We start from the raw sequence: 20,772 nt of genomic DNA on the forward strand, positions 1-20,772 counted from the left end.
ATTAAAGACGTAAAATAATACAAAAAGAAACTTGAGCAAGAAGTTTTCATACATATTTTTCGAAATCATTTCGAAGTCCCTTAAGGCGTATCCAGATTAGTAAATTTTTCGCCAATCTGATTCAATTGCCCGATCGAATCAGGATCGAAGTGCGGATGCAAATACCAATTTGGCTCGCCGAATTCAACCGCCGATAATGACCGATATTACCGATAAAATGAAGTGCAGATGCAAGAATACCAATTTGTGAGGCCAGTCTGGATACCATTTCTGGATTTTTTCAATGTAGAGGGCTCTAATATCACCATAAATCTAAAATTAGAGATTGACGCCAATTTCATTTCTGATAAAATCAACCGATTTGATCAGTCCCGTCTGGATACCACTTTACTTAGCTGTTGTTTTTTATTCGCACACCCGCTTATAGACCAACAAGAAATTGTAGAAATTAAAAAGTGGCAACATCGTAGTGTCGTCCCTTTCAAATCAATCTAAGAAAACGGGACGACACTACGATGTTGCCACATTTTAATTACTACAATATCTTGTCGGCTTATAACTTTATACATTGTACCTACTTGAGTAACGAATTTCATATCGACCGTTCATATAATTGCAGAATATCCAATTAAGAGAGAAAATTTCCTTGGCTAAGGCGCAGTGTGCAAAGAAATCGGATACCGTAGTACAAGCATCTATTTCAAAACTACCTGAAGAATTTCAAAATGCCGTGAGATCATGTTTTGAAGCCGCGAAAAAAAATAATACAAAAGGTCGTCGATATACGTTAGAATGGATTTATGAGTGCATGTTGATACGTATAAAAAGCAGGAATACGTATGAATTTATACGTAAAAGAAATATTTTACCCCTTCCTTCTGTACAAACTTTAAATAAGTATCTCAGCAAAATCAGCTGTTCTGCATATGGATTCCAATCCTCTACTTTCTTTAGTTTAAAAGAAAGATGTGAGGCGATGAAGAAGGAGGAGAAACGAGGAGTTATTTTAGTGGATGAAATGAAATTAAGTGAAGGCGTTTATTTTGATTCTCAAACCATGAAATTTAATGGTTTTGTTGACCTGGGGCAACACACTCCAGATAATTTAAAAAATACAACAGTGGACCATGCTTTGGTGTTCAAGTTTGTGCCTTTTCGAGGTAGATGGGTTCAAGCCTTAGGTTGCTTTTTATCGAAAAATTCATGCAAAAGCGAACCGCTACATAAACTAGTTTTAGAGTGTATTGTTTTAATGGAAAACAGCGGAATTTGTGTTGATGCTGTCGTGATGGACGGTGCACCTTGGAACCGAGGAGTATGGAAAATATTCGGTGTAAATGAAGACACTGTTAGCTGTGAACACCCTTGTGACTGCTCACGACGGTTATGGATGATTTCAGATTTTAATCATTTAGTGAAATGTTTTCGAACATCTACTTTGGATGATAAGTTACAAGAGTTCAAGGTTAATTAAGAGTAATGCATGAGTAATGATAATTTTAAAAATATACAAGGTGTAATTATTATATCTGACCAAACTCTGAGGGGTGAATATGTAGGTCATACTGAACAACTTTTACTATAGCCAACCCTGAAATCACGAAAAAGAAATCGCCTGTTTAATAGAAAACATTGACTGTACTGATTCACCGCAATATGTATGAGACAGCAGATTTTTTTTCACGATTTCGGGGCTGGTCCCATAGTATAAGTTGTTAAGTATGACCTATATTCACCCCTCAGAGTTTGGTCAGAGATAACAATTTCGCCTTGTATAAAATGATAATACGAAGTCAAACTAATGTAATATTCTTTTTTCAGACCCCTTACGGAACTGTGAAAAAAAGACATTGGGAAGCGGTATTAGAGGAAGAGAATTATCGTCAGCCTAACTTAAAAATCGCTTACAAGTTAACACCAGCGCATTTGAAACCGAAGGGTTTTCAAGTAATGAATGTTCCTCTTGCAACTGAAGTATGTACCTATAAATATAATCAATAATTTTCATTGATTGTCCGGATTTATTTCGTAGGACTTTCGGCTCATCAAAACTAATATTATTAATCTTATAAAAACAGGTGTTTGGTCACGAAATTTCGGTCGCCATGGCTCACTATCAACCCTATTGCGAGGAATTGAAGGATTCAACTGCAACACAAAAATTTATTGATCTTGTATTCAATTTGATACAAGCTATGTCTTCGCGTATACCAAGAGATGCTCTGTACGTGAATGAAAATTGCAGACGAAGAAAGGTAAGAAATAGTTGGCGATTAAAATTAAGGTCAATGCGGAGAAGACCGTCTATCAGCTAAGTCCGTCTACTCACTATAACATTTAAGGGAAGACCGTCATAAAGAAAGACCGGCCGGACGGTGCCTTAAACCAGAAGTAGCCAACCTTTTAATGTATTTTTGTTAGTAGATACCTCTTATAGTGAAGAATAATTTATGCCGATTATAATTAGAATTAATATAATTATGCGTTGCTGGTAGTGAATATTATGTGTTAATGTTAATATGCCGGAACCGCCGCCGCCTCGCAACCTGAATATATCCCTTGGCACCTATACAGCCTATACTGTAATTTTTAGTTTAATATAAAAATTAGGAACATTTAAAAATTTGTATGGAATATATTTTTTGCTCCTTACTAATATCTGTAAATGTCTACTACTGACTATACTTTTGTGTAGAGAAGCGGCCGTCCCCTTTCCTCTTAATATTTCATTGTATAGCTTTGAAGCTTGTTTACTTAATGAAGAAATACTTTTTTCAGGCAATCCAGGAATTTTTAGAATTCCTTGCAGACTGGGAAAAGCTCGAAAAAAAAATACCTGTGTCAAGGAGCACGTTAACTGGATTAAAAGTAACTTTACGGGCAACACTTGAAATTTTGGATATGCTGAATGTTGCATGTGATTACAAGTATTTGATGACAGCAACCCTATCTCAAGATCCGTTGGAGGTAATTAATAATTACTAATTATGTAATCCAATGAATATGAATCTGCTTGTATGGAATCTGCATCATGTATGCTGCCTTACTTTTGGAGAAAGTCCAGAAAGCCTTTTTAAAAATAAAAAATAAATTATAATTCATTAATTCAAGCTAATTATACTCATATTTTTACATTATTTACATTTTGATTACACAACATTAATAACATTACATTTTTAAATATAATCTACTAAAATTAACAATAAAATTTAAAAATTTACAAATCACATTAAAGAATAATTGTTCGCACCTGGCTGTTGTAAATCCGCACTTATACACTGCACTTTAAAGTTCACTTTCCTATCACTATACACTGTTACTTTTACTACTACACTTCACTGTATCACTGTCACTTTATTTTTGGTTACTGACTTGACCATGGAAACTGTTTGACTCCCTTGTTTTTGGAAAACATACCGTTAGCTAGTTTGCATTTTAAAAAGAGACATCTAGCGATCAATTCAGTAATTAATTTAGAGTATGTACACTTATGCGGCAATTTTAAATCTCAACATCCTCCGCCGCCAAGGAAGTATTCCTTGATCACTAGTTAGGAAGTCGACACAGCTTGGTAATCGGCCGTTGTGTGATCCCGAAAGCTGTGCGAATGTCATACATACGAGTCAATCCATCAGTTCCAGGGTACTTCTTAAGTATTCTACCTACTCTCCAGTTTGCTGGTGGAAATCTTCCATCTTTGATCAATACCAGTTCTCCAACTTCTAAATCCTTCTTAGGTGTATTCCATTTTGGACGCAATTGCAAACGAGAAAGGTATTCGCTTTGCCATTTAATCCAAAAATCTCGTAGCATGCGTTGGGTCAACTGCCATCTCGATAAACTGGATATGTTACTCTGCTCATTACTGCGATCTGGTAAGCAAATCAAGGGTTCGCCGACCAGAAAATGTCCTGGTGTCAAATAATCTAGATCATCGCCTAATGGACCCAATGGACGTGAGTTAAGGCACGCTTCAACTTGCGAAAGTACCGTATAAAATTCTTCGAACGTCAGGGTTGCGTCTTGCATTATTCTTTTCAGATGATACTTCGTCGATTTTACACCGGCCTCCCATAGTCCTCCAAAGTTTGGTGCTCCAGGGGGAATATATCTCCAGCGAGTTCCTCTGTCGTCTAAACTTTTCAGCAAGTCTTCTGGGATTTCGTTGCGACCTTGTTGCCACATCTTCAATAGTTCTTTTTCAGCTGCAACGAATGTTGTACCATGATCACTCCAGAGTTCTTTGCAATGACCACGTCTAGACACAAATCTTTTGAAGGCAGCGATAAACGCTTCTGTGGTCATATCGCTGACTAGTTCCAAATGTATGGCTTTGGTAGACATACACACGAATAAAGCAATATATGCCTTGTATGTCTTAGCTCCTCGACCTTTACTCATTCTGCATGTGATGGGACCGGCAAAGTCAACACCGCTGATAAGGAAAGGGCGTGAAGGTTTTACTCGAACTTCCGGTAAGTTGCCCATCAACTGAGTATTCGTCTTCGCATTGTATCTTGCACACGTTATACACTTCTTGTAAAATTGCTTTATTGAAGAACCTCCTTTAATAATCCAGTATTTGCTTCTCAAATATGGTGTCATGAGATGCGGCCCTCCATGAAGAGTGTTTTTGTGAGCATCATCCAACAAAACAGGTAACAATACGTTGTTTTTAGTTATAATAATGGGATGCTTCTGATCCATACTCAACTCTGCGTGCTTCAGTCTTCCTCCTAATCTGATAATACCTTTATCATCCAGATAAGGTGTGAATTGCAGTAGACGACTGCTTTTCTTAATAGCTTTTCCACTTTTCAGGTGATCAATCTCTTCAGGAAATTCTATCTCTTGGGACATCTTTAAACACAAGGTAAGTGCTTCATCTTTTTCTTCACAGGTTATATGTTTACTAACATTCTTTTCTTTTTTCAGGATCTTCAGCCATCTTCTACAATATGAAATTACGTCCAGAAGTTTTTGTAGTGACGAGTATTTCTTCAGTAAGGTAAGCTTTTCAGAGTCTGTTTCTATGGTTGTTGTCTTACATTTCACTAACAAGCGTTTCTCTAACTCTGTTTCAGGTATGGAGTCGACAGGTATGGTGAAATCAGGTTCTCGTAAGAATTCCGGACCATTGAACCATAACTGATTTTGTTTCAGCTTGCTGGGTGACAGACCTCTGGAAGCTGGATCTGCTGGATTATCCTTGGTATTTACATATAACCAGTGTGTGTCTAAATTGCTCCTTATGTCAATCACTCGATTTTTGACATAGGGTGTCCATCTGTTTGGATCTCCTTTTATCCAGGCTAAAACCACTTTGGAGTCTACCCACGCGTAGGTTTGTTGCAACTCGATATTTAGAACTCTCATCACGTGTTTCATGAGTTTGCTAAGTAGAGAAGCTCCACATAGCTCAAGGCGTGGCAAAGACAATGGTTTAACAACTGGTGCAACTTTTGTTTTTGCTGTAATTAGAGCCACTTGACATTGTGATCCATCTTTGGGTATAACTCGGAGGTACACGACTGCTGCATATCCTGTCTGACATGCGTCAGAAAATCCATGTAACTCGATCGCTGAATTTTTACTAGAACCAGTCCAACGATCAATCTGTATCGCTGATAACGCAGGTAAGTCTTCTTGGTACTGGATCCATTCTTCTTTTAGATCTGTGGGTAGTTCCTCATCCCAATCTAGCTTTTCCAGCCATAGCTTTTGCATGAACATCTTTGCCTTCATGATTGCTGGTGCTAACCAACCCAACGGATCGAAAAGTGAAGCGATCTGTCCGAGTACATTTCTCTTTGTGACAGGTTTCTCAGTATTGATTTCTTTTTGTGTAACTTTGAGTTTGTCTTCATCAATATTCCAAATTATTCCGAGTGTCTTTATTTGGCTCTTTCTATTCATGTCTACTGTATTTGAACTCTCTCTCTTTTCAGGTTGTATGGCCGACATAAATTCTCTGCTGTTAGAAGCCCACTTTTGTAACTCAAATCCACATTTGCTCATCACTTTGTTCAGCTCTTCGTGTGCTTCTATTGCTGACTTCACATCATCGAATCCTGTAAGTACATCGTCCATGTAAAAGTCTCTGTCTATAATTTCAGATGCTATAGGGAATGCGTCTTTCTCTTCTTTGGCCAGCTGTTTTAGTGTCCTTATTGCCAAATATGGTGCTGATGCTGTGCCAAATGTTACTGTAAGCATTCTGAAATCTTGAATCTCTTCTTTTGGATCGAATCTGTACAGAATTCTCTGGTAGTCAGTGTCTGCTTCTCGAACTTTGATCTGTCGATACATCTTTACGATATCTGCCACAAAACATATCTTGTTTTGTCTCCATCTCATGATGACGTCTCTTAGCTCTTCTAGCAGAGTCGGTCCAACCAGTAGTTCGTCATTGAGAGATACTCCATTAGATCCTTTACAGGATGCGTCAAAAACTACTCTCACTTTCGTGGTCTCCCGATCCTCGCGAACCACAGCATGATGTGGAAGGTAGACTGTTTTCTCATCTTTCTCAGGCTTGCCTACCGGTTCCATGTGTTTCAACGTAAGGTACTCTTTAATCACGTTATCGTACTCAGTTTTCAATTTGCTGTTGTGTGCTAACTTCCTCTCTAGACATTCAAGTCTCTTGACAGCAATTGAACGGGAATTTTCGGGAACAATCGGTGTATCTCGTACGAATGGTAGTCCAACAATGAACCTTCCATCCTCATCTCTCGCTAGTGTTTTCTCATAAATCTCTTCAGCTCTCTTCTCTTGAGGCGTCAGAGTGTCTTTGCTCTCATTATCTAGCGTCTCCGATTCCCAAAATCTTTGCAGCATGTTGTCTAGACTCACACTCAAATGCATGCTAACAATTCTTCCATTCTTCCCGTGCTCTTCGGCGGGTGCTCCGCCTGAAATTATCCATCCGAATAACGTCTGTTGCGCTATCGGTGATCCTGGTTTGCCCTTGATGACTCCACTCATTAAAATGTCTGTATAGACATGCACACCAAGTAACAAATCTATCTCTCCAGGATTGTAGTATGTGGGATCAGCTAACTCCAAACCATGTAGTTGAGACCATTGTTCTTTATCGATCTTCGTAACAGGCATTATGTCAGTAACTTCCTTCGTCACGTAGGCGGTGCAGTTCAGCTTGTAGCTCTCATTAATTCTCGACACAATTTGTATCTCCGCCGCGTGCTTGATTGGAGTCGACATCTTCGCAACACCTGTCACTTGACCTTCCACCCTTGTTCGTTTGAGTTGTAGTTTGTTGACTGTCTCCTCTGATATAAATGACTCTTCCGAACATGGATCTATGAGTGCTCGAACTACTTGTGCTCCTCTGTTTGTCATAATATTCACTAGTGCTGTAGCTAAAAGAGTAACCCGTCTCTGAGAGGCACAGTGAGATACTATGTTGATTGTTGGTGTAGCTTGCTCTTTGTTTTCTTTCTCTGGTTTTTCTTCGAGTGATACAGTGTTAGGTTTAGTAACGTGTAATAGTGTGTGATGCTTCCTCTTACAACGCAGGCATGACGTATTACGTTTGCAAAATCTCACGCTATGTCCAGGCCGTAGACAGTTGAAGCAAAGACTCCTAGTTTGAACCTCCTTGGATCGTTGCTCGGGATCCAATTTAGCAAACTCCTTGCAGTTGTAGATGAAATGATCTTCGTTACAGAAACCGCATTGTTGGTTGGAGTCTGTGTTACTGCTAGGCGTAGCAGTTGCATGGAACGTCTTGGCTCTAACTTGAGGCTTCTCTTTTGGGTGCGCAGTTTGAACCATCTCCAAAACTCTAAATCTTCCCTCCAAAAATTTGCTGAATTGTTCCAATGTCGGCAAGTCTTCCACAGATAATGTCTTCAGATCCTCTTCCCAGTGCTTGTGTGACTCTGTATCTAACTTGTGTACCAATAGATGTATTATGATTGGATCCCAGTTATCGATACTAATGTCATTGTTCTTCAAGCTGTTCAGACATTCTGTAGAAATATCCAGCAATTCTTTGACACCTTTGGCAGATTCAACGCTCAGTTTCTTTTGACCCAAAAATCTATTCAAGATTGAGTTAACCATAATCCTCTTGTTATTGTATCTGTTGTGTAAGGTATTCCATGCTACTTCATAATTTTTCTCAGTAATTTGAATGTGCTTCAGCAGTTGTTCAGCTTCGCCACTAAGACTACTCTTTAAATAGTGCAATTTCTGCACTGGGCTCAATGAACTCTGATTATGAATGAGAGATGTGTAGAGATCCTTGAAAGTCCCCCAATCATTGTAATTTCCATTGAACTGTGGTATATTAATCTTAGGTAGCTTCACTTCCTGGCTCTGTGGTCTGATGGATTGCTTCTCCGTTCCTGATGTATGACTCGTTTGCTCTCCTTCTAATTTCGCAAGTATCTCCGCTTTGGTGTCTATATACAACTCTTCTCCATTGTCGTATATCTCTTGCGTAAAATATTCGTGACTATTTCGCTGTTCTGTTGTCGCTATCTTCACTATCTCTCGGTGAGTGTTTTGAAAAACTTCCCAAAGTTTGTCTAAATTCTCCACTCTGACTTGCAAGTATGACTTGGTTAGTCTCGCCTTGGGACACTTCTTGAAGTTTGTAGCCGTTTTCTGAAGAAGATGTAAGTTATCCGCTTGTACTACGAATAAGGCTTCCATTTTGACTAAGTTCAAATTCCAAGAATTTTCTAAGTTCCAAACTTCTAAGACAAGGTTAGTGAAAAATATTCAGTCTTTTAATCACAGAATTTTTCTATGTCCTAAATTCTATGAAAATTTTCTAAGTCTCGGACACTCGAAAATTAGACTATGTCCAAAACACTACGAAATATTCTAAGTCCCAAATATCGCGGAAAATTTTACAAGTCCAAAGCACACTTCGCGAAATTCTAAGTTTAAATAAACGGAACGATCTTACTCAATTATAGTCCTTAGTGCAATCCGATAGAGTCCACTTTGCACTGCACTATCACTCGCGTCACAGCCTGATCCGGCTCGAAGGACCAAATGTTCGCACCTGGCTGTTGTAAATCCGCACTTATACACTGCACTTTAAAGTTCACTTTCCTATCACTATACACTGTTACTTTTACTACTACACTTCACTGTATCACTGTCACTTTATTTTTGGTTACTGACTTGACCATGGAAACTGTTTGACTCCCTTGTTTTTGGAAAACATACCGTTAGCTAGTTTGCATTTTAAAAAGAGACATCTAGCGATCAATTCAGTAATTAATTTAGAGTATGTACACTTATGCGGCAATTTTAATTCTCAACAATAATGATATACAATATATACACAAAAACACAACAACACATACAAAACTAACCTACACCTGTCCTTACATGCCTGTTGCAACAGTGCACAATATAAGGACAGTCAAGCCGATCTGCGATCATCGCCAGGACAGTGTTGGCGCTGGCCCGCACGCGCCGCACCAGCGCAGCTGCGCGCACGCGCATGATGGCGTGGAAACAGGCCGTGTGGGCCCCGCGAACATGCCCGAAGCGCTACAGTAGCGGGGCAGCCCCAACACCGCCCTGAATGCGTTATTGTACTGGACGCGGAGCGCGTTGTACGCTCTTTGCGTGTAGTCCGCCCACAGGCCACACGTGTACAGCGACGTGCAGTACGCTTTGAAAAGCGTTATCTTCACGTCACTACTACAACGAGCAAACCTGCGAGCCAACATGTTCGCCCTTACGCACAACGCCCTCCGCTCCCGCTCCATATCCACATCATCCTTGAGGTCCGCAGTAACAATATGCCCTAGGTACTTGAAACTCTGTACTCTGTCTAAGAGAGCTCCGTTAAGCATGACAGGTGGCACATATTTTTTTAGGATACAGTTCCTACCTAGTCCATATACTTAATGTACCCATCAATATATTTCTGCCTGGTGTTTTTGGGTTTAATTCTTTTGAAATGAGGCGTAACTTTGGGCTGTGGACGTTTTTTATCGCTTACCTTCTTTCTAATGCTAAAAAAACGAACATAGCCATATAAATATTAGTACTATTATAAATGCAAAAGTGTGTCTGTTACCTCTTCACGCTTAAACCGCTGAACCAATTTAGATAAAATTATGGAGATAGTTTGAGACCCGAGGTCCTATATTTTTTATTGAATAATAATTTTGACTTGTTTTCAGAGATTTTTCTCCGTCATGAGATATTCGTGTGGAGGAAACGATCACCCTGATCCCAAAATGTTTGCACAAGTTTACCGATTGGCGTCTTGTTTTTCCCTAATACGCCCTCCGAAAGGTTGTAACGTTTCCGGCAAAGATTTGCTGAAGAACTTACTAGGAGCAAAGGATATGGTAACTGGTTCAAACGAGGCTAAGCAAGCATGGCTGGAAAGCCTCGACCATATACTAGATAATGGTGAACCATTGATTGATGGTTATGAAGACCATGATTACAACGAGGCTGTAAACCAGTGACGCGGTTCAGTCTTACATTGCTGGGTACATCGTCCGCAAATTGCGAAAAATCGTAAAATGCAATAATTGTTTAAAACTCATACAAATGAGTCCTAATGAGGGAAAACTGTTAGTGAGAAACGACGTAATCGATAAAATGGATTTATACGGCGGGTTAATTTATGCTAGTGACGATCTATTCAATCTGACCAAAATGATAGAGAAATGTATGTTAAGAGTAATAAGCAAAGCTTTAACCAATATGGAGACGATCAGTGAAATTACGCAAGAATGACTAAAAGGAGCATTGATAAAAGTTGGATGTGTCGACCATTTCAAACATATATTAAAAAATGTTATCGATATGTACGTAGTTATGCGAGCCCACTTTCTGGCAAAATATAAAAATAAACGTTACGCCGCAGCCAAAACCAAAACTAAAATGAATAGGATAAATGCCAAGTTATTGTCTTAATTACTAATAGTTCGCCCCGAACTAAGAACTCGCATTCGCTGAAAACTACCGCGCAGCGCGCACACTCAGGTTTTGATTTCCAACTCAATCTCACTAGTGATACTTAGGTAAGTAATACTTTATATACGAGATTACCGCCATGTGGGATGTTGACTCGACGATCATTGTTGCGATAGTCGTCTCAGCGGACGGTCTCATAGCGAAGAGTCTCGACCAACACCTAGAGACTGGATCAAGGGTCAGATGCAGGCAAATTGTGACAAAACATTCGCTGATGTTAACAAGAAATAACTCAAAATGTAGTCAATATGATGGGTGCTGAGAAAGGGGCGGCTACAGGGCCTGGGGCCTAGGGCGGCAAAGACTGCAAATCCGCCACTACATTATACATATATAAAAATGTGTTCGGGTGTTTTTTTTTGTTTTGTGTTTTTATATTTTACTTTTATATTAATATTAAAAACGAAAAACAAAAAAGAGCCTTTTATTTCTCGCCGGTAAAACAAACACAATATTATAAACTTAAATTTACATTAGGTTTAGTATTACAATAATATTTAATATTCCTCAAATCAATGTTCTATTATGCTTGGTTATGTAATAAGTAGTAAGTAATTATATTTTTTTCTTGTAATTTATTCTGCAACAACCCCTCCTGTGAGGGTGAAGGCCTCCTCCAGTGATGCTGGTCATCACAATTTCTGTTCTCTATCTTTTTCAACTTACATATGTATATCAATATTAATTTATATATTGGTATTAAATACCTACAAATACAAATAATAAAAAGCTAATAAATACTCTTATCGGGATTCGAACCCGCGACCTCCTGCTTCATAAGCGGGGTCACTACCGACAAGGCTAAAAGACCGTCAAAAATTGGTTCGCGATGCACAGTGGCGCCGCGGCGCGGCCTATTTAATGTTTTTGAGGGACACTTTTTAATACATGAAGATTGTTTTCCTCATCTCTACCTTCCATATTTGAATTGATTTGAAATATATTTTTTTCATTGTCGACTTATTGACATCCAAATGTTGCCCTTTAAACCAATTGGCAACGTCGCGCGGGGAAACCTTCTATAAATGTATACTGGGTCAAGCAAATCTTGTCAGTAGCAAACGGCGGCAAATTTGAAAAATCGCGGGTTAGCAACACTGTGTTCGAATAATTCGAAAATCGCGTGTCATCTGTGTTTTATCTGTGGAATGTGGATCGCGAATGACAGCCATCATTTTGTTTGTTTACAAATGGTTTACAATGTTTATATTCTGAATCGATTCTATTTCAAGAGATATTTCTGCTGTGTCACCATTAAATACCAATATATTAAATAAGACTGTGCTTAATTAAAGCTAAGGTGCCTACAATGCCTACAGTGCCAACTGAGAAATCTAATAAAATATGAAAATCCAGTATGACATCTACCTGCTGAAGCAATGATTTTATTCATACATTCTTGTTTAAAAGTATAAAGTAAAGTAAAGTATAATGCGCTTAAAAGCGAATATATGGTTTTTAAAGCCGGAACCAAGAGTCCATCGTATGTCCCTCCTATACTTCTTGATGGCCAGGAACTAAATAGAGTGAGCTCATTTAAATACCTTGGGCATTTGGTTACCGAAGATCTGCGCGATGATGCAGACATCGAGAGGGAACGCAGAGCTTTAGCGATGAGAGCAAACATGATAGCGCGCAGGTTCAGCCGATGTACAGCCCAAGTAAAGATAACCTTATTTAAAGCGTACTGTACATCGCTGTACACCTGTAGCCTATGGACAAGATACACTCAGCGATCGTTAAACGCTCTGCGAGTCCAGTATAATGACGCTTTCAGGGTCCTGTTGCGGCTGCCGCGGCACTGTAGCGCGTCCGGAATGTTTGCGGACGCGAGCGTGGACGGTTTCCACGCCACGCTCCGCAAGCGTTGCGCCGCGATGCTAAGCAGGGTGCGTGACAGCCGCCACAGCCTCCTGGCTATAGTGGGTAACAGGTGGGACAGTGGCTTGCTAAAGCACTGGTCCTCCCTACATGTTAGTTTTAATAATTGTAAATTTAATTTAATCTAATGTTATTTATGAATGTTAATAGTAATTTCAAATTTAAATTGTATTTTAATTATGTGTAAGTTGTTTGTTAATTTTAATATTTTATCTTTAATTTAATTGTAATTTTAATTTTATTTCATTTAAAATATGGACTGTCAACTGTCTGAAATAAATTATTTTTATTTATTTTTTTATTTTATTTATTTAACGGCATAGTCCATTTACAATTTTATTTTGAGATCTTCAAATTAGTTAATCATTTTTATAAACATCACACACCGCTTTTAAATTGTCCGTCCATACGTATTAATAACAATTTCAAACATTTTCAATAGAGAATCCGCGAGTGACAATTTGAATTGACGTACGTGACAAGGCGCGCTCAGCGGAAACAAAAGTTTTGGTTCGATGCACATTGTACATTGCTGCTTTTCTTAGCGCAATACTACTCTTTGAGTGTTGCCCTACTTTAGTTTGCTTTACATTGCTACTCACAAGATTTGCTTGACGCACTATATGTCCTTTTATATTTTGTTATTTATGAATTTATGACGATTCTTCTAATACTTATGTTGCAAATTGATTAAATTATCGAGAGAAAAATGCTAATGCAAAGAAAACAAGAAATATCCGTTTCATTTCGCATGCTATGAAAGACGGTCATTGTTATTGTAAAAGGTGTGCAGGAAATGATAGGGTAGACCGGGGGCAATAGTACCATTTTTTGGATAATGGTTCCTAGTTCAGAATGTATAGGAGTTGAACCAAAACCGTACGTACCTACATATGAAATAGTAGGTTATTGATTTACGTATTTTTGAGGGTAATTGTTGTTAACGGTAAGAATATGGTAGAAAATCCCGTTTTTGGTCAATGATTCCTTGTGTTACAATTAGGGCTTGCAATATCGGATGGTCTCCAATTCCGGAACTGATTTTCGATATTGGATTCGAATTCCGGAATTCCGGAACTGGTTCCGGAATTAGGGGTTATCGTATTTTACTTATTTTTTTTTGTAAAATCCAACAAAAAATGTGAAATTCTGATACTTTACGTTTATTAAAGTTAATATTGTTTAAGAGCGCTATTACATTTCGGGGTTGAGCGAGTTTAGGTATTTTACGCGCTGCGGCAGGCCGTGCGAGCTCAGTATTCCGATCCCTTCTACCACACTCGCACTACAATGATGGATTAAACATTCTTGATCCTTCGCGAAGCATATTGAAATCAACCATAACAACATTAACTGTACTTAACTTTTAAAGTCCTAAAACTGTTATTTGGTAAGTACGAAAATATTAAATGCAGTGCAAATGTACATAGGGGCTGTTCATAAATTACGTCATCTATTTTTGACGATTTTTGACCGGGGCCCCACCCCTCAAATCATCCAAAAATCATGCTTCGGATGACTCTGTTTCCTCCTACGTCATGCTACCATCATCCGATGTCCAGACCCCCCCCCCCTCCTTCCATTTGAAACGACGTAATTTATGAATAGTCCCATACTCGTACTTATGAAGGTATATTACTCGAAAGAAATTATAGGTACTCGCTTATTTACATGTTTCGTCATTGCATTTGGTACCTATAGGTTGTAAAGTTTGTATCAACGAGGGTTTAAAAACGAACTGGTATGACCACCACCTTAATCATCATCATTATCATCAGATCCTCAGATCTGATGATAATGGTGATGATTAAGGTGGTCACGGATACCAATCAACCATGTAGTAACATGATTAGGCTCGTTTGATTCGTCTCAATAAGATCTTTGACACTGAAGATACACAGGGTCTGATGATGGAGCTGGAAGGTGGCCACGGGTACCAGTCTATCATGTAACTAAACAACTTCGTGTTTGGGCTCGTTTGATTCGTCTTAACAAGATCTTTGACACAAGACAGTACTCAGGGTCTGATGATGGAGCTGGAAGGTGGTCACCATTACCAATCAACCATGCAACTAAACCACATCGTGTTTAGGCTCGTTTGATTCGTCTCAACAAGATCTTTGACTCTAGGTGATACTCAGACTCTGATGATGGAGCTGGAAGGTGATCACCGGTACCAATCAACCATGCAACTAAACCACTTCGTGTTTAGGCTCGTTTTATTCGTCTCAACAAGATCTTTGACACAAGATAGTACTCAGGGTCTGATGATGGAGCCGGAAGGTGGTCACCGGTACCAATCAACCATGCAACTAAACCACTTCGTGTTTGGGCTCGTTTGATTCGTCTCAACAAGATCTTTGACACAAGATAGTACTCAAGGTCTGATGATGGAGCCGGAATGTGGTCACCGGTACCAATCAACCATGCAATTAAATCACTTCGTGTTTAGGCACGGTTTATTCATCTTAACAAGATCTTTGACACAAGGTAGTACTCAGGGTCTGATGATGGAGCTCGAAGGTGGCCACGGGTACCAGTCTACCATGTAACTGAATCACTTCGTGTTTGGGCTCGTTTGATTTGTCGCAACAAGATCTTTGACACAAGGTAGTACTCAGGGTCTGATGATGGAGCTGAAAGGTGGTCACCATTACCAATCAACCATGCAACTAAACCACATCGTGTTTAGGCTCGTTTGATTCGTCTCAAAAAGATCTTTGACACTAGGTGATACTCAGAGTCTGATGATGGAGCTGGAAGGTGGTCAAAGGTGATCAAAGATCTTGTTGAGATGAATAAACCGTGCCTAAACACGAAGTGATTTAATTGCATGGTTGATTGGTACTGGTGACCACCTTCCGGCTCCATCATCAGACCTTGAGTACTATCTTGTGTCAAAGATCTTGTTGAGACGAATAAAACGAGCCTAAACACGAAGTGGTTTAGTTGCATGGTTGATTGGTACTGGTGACCACCTTCCGGCTCCATCATCAGACCCTGAGTACTATCTTAAGTCAAAGATCTTGTTGAGCCGAATCAAACGAGCCCAAGCACGAAGTGGTTTAGTTGCATGGTTGATTGGTACCGGTGACCACCTTCCGGCTCCATCATCAGACCTTGAGTACTATCTTGTGTCAAAGATCTTGTTGAGACGAATAATTCGAGCCTAAACATGAAGTGGTTTAGTTGCATGTTTGATTGGTACTGGTGACCACCTTCCGGCTGCATAATCAGACCCTGAGTACTATCTCAAGTCAAAGATCTTGTTGAGCCGAATCAAACGAGCCCAAACACGAAGTGGTTTAGTTGCATGGTTGATTGGTACTGGTGACCACCTTCCGGCTGCATCATCAGACCCTGAATACTATCTTAAGTCAAAGATCTTGTTGAGACGAATAAAACGAGCCTAAACATGAAGTGGGTTAGTTGCATGGTTGATTGGTACTGGTGACCACCTTCCGGCTCCATCATCAGACCCTGAGTACTATCTTGTATCAAAGATCTTGTTGAGACGAATAAAACGAGCCTAAACACGAAGTGGTTTAGTTGCATGGTTGATTGGTACTGGTGACCACTTTCCGGCTCCATCATCAGACCCTGAGTACTATCTTGAGTCAAAATTAATACATATAGAATGTCAGGTCGTTTCATATATTTTTAATCCTGTCCGGTAGTTTATTAAACAGTACCATTATAAATTATAATACTATAAAAAGAGTGCTAGGATCAAAGTCTCTCGTTGCGGTTTACACGCACACAGTATAGCGTTTTACACGGCGCCCGCCGCACACAATGATAAAAAATCTCGTCGTCGCCGTTGAAAATGTGCGGAGTGGACCGACACACGTCCTACCTCTACAAGCTTTGCTGCGGCACTGAGCTGGCGCAGCGCGCGTCATCGGTAATATAGAGTAGTTTTCAAAAAATTGCCAAAAAATTATAGTAGAATTTCATAAACACTAATGTATACCAACAGTATAAACAAACGTTGCAGATTGTTTGAGTATGAAAATGACTTCGATATTAAGTAGATTTTCGTAGGAATTGACACTTGTTTCGGAGAGAAAATTGAGTTCGTTTTACTTTGATTTTCTCTTTCTCAAAGGTATGTAGGAAAAATATCGTTTGATATGCCTAAAGTACAGGGTATTAGTAATACAAAATAGCCAGGTTTAGCAGAGTAAACTTCTCAACATTTCCAAATAAGAGCTTGCCGTTCAGTGCTTCACGGGGTTTTTCGGAAACGACCATCAGAAAAAAATTCATTACTAATTTAATAAGTCCTTTTTCTAATATTTACAACGATATTTAAAAAGATAAGAAGACGCTTTTACTGGAACAAGTACTCATTGTTTCTAATAATGAGCACAAAGTCCTGAATTTCGTCGACTAGTATCATCAATTTTGCATTATTTCGACTTTTCTTGTAAGAGCGCTCTTAAGAGAAATTTAATTTGAAGTACTACAGATAATTTCATCTCTTTTTTACCACCTTATTAAAATGGTTACTTTTATTCAATTCTATGATACGGGGTAATTATTCGGGGAAAATTTAGTTGCTAGCAAACTATTCAATGGATAATTTTATAAAATAGTTAAATATAACAGCTCTATAATCAGCCTACTCTTCGTAACATAGTACGTAGTGGTGTTGTTTAAGAAGTTGAAGGTCGAAATTTGGCTTTTTCTTTCCTAGATCCTAATTATGATTCAGAATATCATATATTATATGCTTCTACAGGATCCGAAATCGTTGATAGAGAAAACCTTCTATCTAAATCGAAGATTCGCCCATGTAGGATTGAGACTATTCTGACTATTCTAAGCAAGTAAATCACTTTTTTTTTATGAGCCCATATTGTCCCACTGCTTTATCAAAGCGAAAAGTAAAATATACCCATACTATAGGTCACTGAATGACTAAGAGGCACTTATTAACAACAAAAACGATGAGTATAGTGTAGTTTCTTAACAATTTTCAATAATAAACGTATTAAAAAGTACTTAAATCCAATTCCGGAATTTTCGATATTCAGTTGTATCAATTCCGGAATTGTAATATCGGAAAATTTGTCCGAGATTCCGGAATTTCGAGATTCCGGAATTCCGGAATGCAAGCCCTAGTTACAATTGACCCTTCGTGCGCTGCAGGTCAATAGTACCAAAAATTGGAACGTAAATAAAACCCAAACAATATGTTTATTATATAAAGGTTTATTATTTCAGAGCTTAACTGTAATTAGTACTCTAATTCTAGGGTAACCATGCATGTCGTAAATAAATTAATAACTTTTTTTTTCAACTAGACTAGAAAATGTACGTTAACCTCACTGATACTGATACGAAACAGTTGCTTATAATTTACGAAATGCGCAGTGTTAGTCCTGCTCACGTCTCCTGAATCACCCTGTATAGTTACTTTCTATTGCCCCCTGTTACAATCAACCCCGCCTTAAAAAATACTGACATTCTAATTTTTTGACCAATAACAATCGACTGCGTTGTAAAGTATATTATATACATATGTATATATGGGTCAAATCATGACAGTCAAAATTGACTTCTTAGCTGCGTTAATGCGTGCGTGCGTTATGACAAGTCACACCGCTTGCTTGAGGTGTTTTTTGTTTTTTTTTCCAATTCATAAATAAATGTACGTTTACGTGTCTGATGAGCGAATGCTCTTTAAGGAACCTTACGCTACGTCTTACGTAGGCGAACAACGCGCGAACGCGGCGCGGCGCGGCGCGGCGAAATCAATCCTTTGATGCCCATAGAAGTGTCCTACGTAAGCGATCTCGTTGCGAACGCGGTGCGGCGCGATTTGCACGCGAATGTCAGGCGGCGCGGCGCGGCGCGGCGCGGCGGCGGCCGCTTTCGCCGCGCCGCGCCGCGCCGCGTTCGCGCGTTGTTCGCCTACGTAAGACGTAGCGTTAAACTAACATATCTCATAGTAAGATAATCGCTACTCACAATTATGACAAGTGTAACTCAATTCCTGGCCCCTATTTCACCAAGCCGACAGTGACATATGTCGAGTGTCAATTGCCAAGTGACAGGTGACAAGTGACAATTTAGTAGACTGTTTTTGTATAGAAGTGCTTATAAACTTGACAGGCCTTTAGTTACAATTGTCAATCTTTCATTTAATGACAATGATTTGATGAATCAAGAGTAGTTTTTATAAGTCGACATGTTTGTCAATTTGTCGGTAATTCTTGACATGAAATCGGAGCTGTGTCAAGCTTAGGTGACAATTGTAGTGTTTTCGTTGTTAGCAAACCCCGTTATTGGCAAACGTTGGCAAAACAAACTTTGTACCCTAAATTCGCCTTTAGGGTACAAATAAAAATCGCTTTTAAATTCTTCTTAACAAGCATGAAATCATAATAACACTATAAATAGTAATTGTGGCCTACGAAGGCGTTTAGTACTTCAACATTTAGGATTTGGATTTGGAATAAGTTTCAGTATAGTTTTGGTTGAGTTGGGGAGAGGTAGCGAAATTAGGTATGTTTAGGTAAATAGGTAGGTATTGTTTTTTTTATAATTTACTTGGGCGAAGTTGGGCACTAACGGTAAAGTTAGGGTTTTGGTTAGAAAATGAATCTCCGCGAAAGTAACAGAGGTGACATTCTTATACAAGGGAATACATAAAGTAGGTAAGAATAGATTTCTACTTTGACGTCACTGCACTTGCATTTGCAGAAAAAATAACTTAAAAGTAACAAAAAAATAATGCTTTCACGCCTTGTCAACAAATAATGTAGGTACGCTGCATTAGGTGGGATTGGGATCTCAATCAATATCATGTTAGTGAGGACAACACGGTACACAGAAAGCAATTAACGATATCTTGTCAAGAATTGACAAATATATCGACTAGTAAAAATTACCCTTGTTTCACAAAATAATTGTCATTAAATTTAAGATGGACAATTGTACCAAAATACCTGTCATGTTTATATGAAATTCTATACAAAACAATCTACGAAATTGTCACCTGTCACTTGTCAATTGTCACTCGACATATGTCACTGACAAATGTCGGTGTGGTAAAACAGAGGTCTGTCATTTTTTGACAATTTCCATACCTGTCGTAGTTGGTGAAATAGGGCCCTGGTCAGTACACTCTTCATGAGCCCACAATTGACAATTATCACATTGCACCCATGTTTCATTGGATCTGCTTATACTATAAGGCTCACCACAGACTAGGCAATAGTATTCTTCTACAGAATCCTCCTTGTCGTTGAATATTTTTTCCTTTTCCGGTCCCTTTCCCCTTGTCTATTACCTTGCCTTTTCCCTTCCCTTTTGCTTTTTCCGTCTCATATTTTTCCTTTATTTTTGGTTTCTCCTAATGCTTTTTTAATATTTTTGGTAACGTTGTTAAGGAGTCGTTTGTACCGCGGTGTCAATTGTAACGGTACAATTGTCCCCGGCTCACATAGTTACTAATGCCCCCGAGTACCCAAAATTACATAAAGTACTTATATTTCAATTCCTTTACCTAACTCATCCCCATACTGTCCCACAAAAGAAACTTTGATAACTAACTAATCATAATCTAATTAATACCAATCTAACTCTAGGATTATTTAGTTTTGAATAATATGACAAAATATTTCTCGTAAATACTTACTTTGATCACTCGAAAACAAAAATGGTCTCCGCGCACCTCCGTTCCGCGTCGCAGCGAGCGGCCGACTAGTGTAGTGTAGTAAACGAAGCAAGTTGTTGTATGGAGTGCATTCATTTCTCAGTCGATGAAATTTTGCTTGGTTATTGTATAGTATGAGCCGAAACTAACATATAAATATCCAAAAAAAACCACTCCTAAGTTAGGTATTTATACGTAAAAATACAAATCTGTTTATATATTGAACCGAGTAATTCCTC

General features: G+C 38.8%; 1 protein-coding gene and 1 long non-coding RNA gene across 2 annotated transcripts in view; both read left to right on the plus strand.

Moving 5' to 3' along the window:
- The window catches only part of LOC134665795 (uncharacterized), a 247,023-nt gene extending 231,972 nt beyond the window's left edge, over positions 1 to 15,051 (plus strand). Inside the window, exons 2-3 of the long non-coding RNA XR_010098417.1 lie at positions 14,055 to 14,608; positions 14,654 to 15,051. This is a non-coding gene — a long non-coding RNA (uncharacterized LOC134665795). The remainder of the gene's footprint in view (positions 1 to 14,054; positions 14,609 to 14,653) is intronic.
- Positions 1,460 to 11,902, plus strand: LOC134665782 (uncharacterized). Its single transcript, XM_063522765.1, has 4 exons — positions 1,460 to 1,974; positions 2,079 to 2,255; positions 2,779 to 2,967; positions 10,179 to 11,902. Exons 1-4 carry the CDS (start codon positions 1,780 to 1,782, stop codon positions 10,470 to 10,472), a joined length of 855 nt encoding a protein of 284 aa, XP_063378835.1. The 5' UTR covers positions 1,460 to 1,779; the 3' UTR covers positions 10,473 to 11,902.
- Positions 15,052 to 20,772: the final 5,721 nt, after the last annotated feature.

Source organism: Cydia fagiglandana, chromosome 7 (assembly GCF_963556715.1).
Source record: "Cydia fagiglandana chromosome 7, ilCydFagi1.1, whole genome shotgun sequence".
Lineage (NCBI taxonomy): Eukaryota > Metazoa > Arthropoda > Insecta > Lepidoptera > Tortricidae > Cydia > Cydia fagiglandana.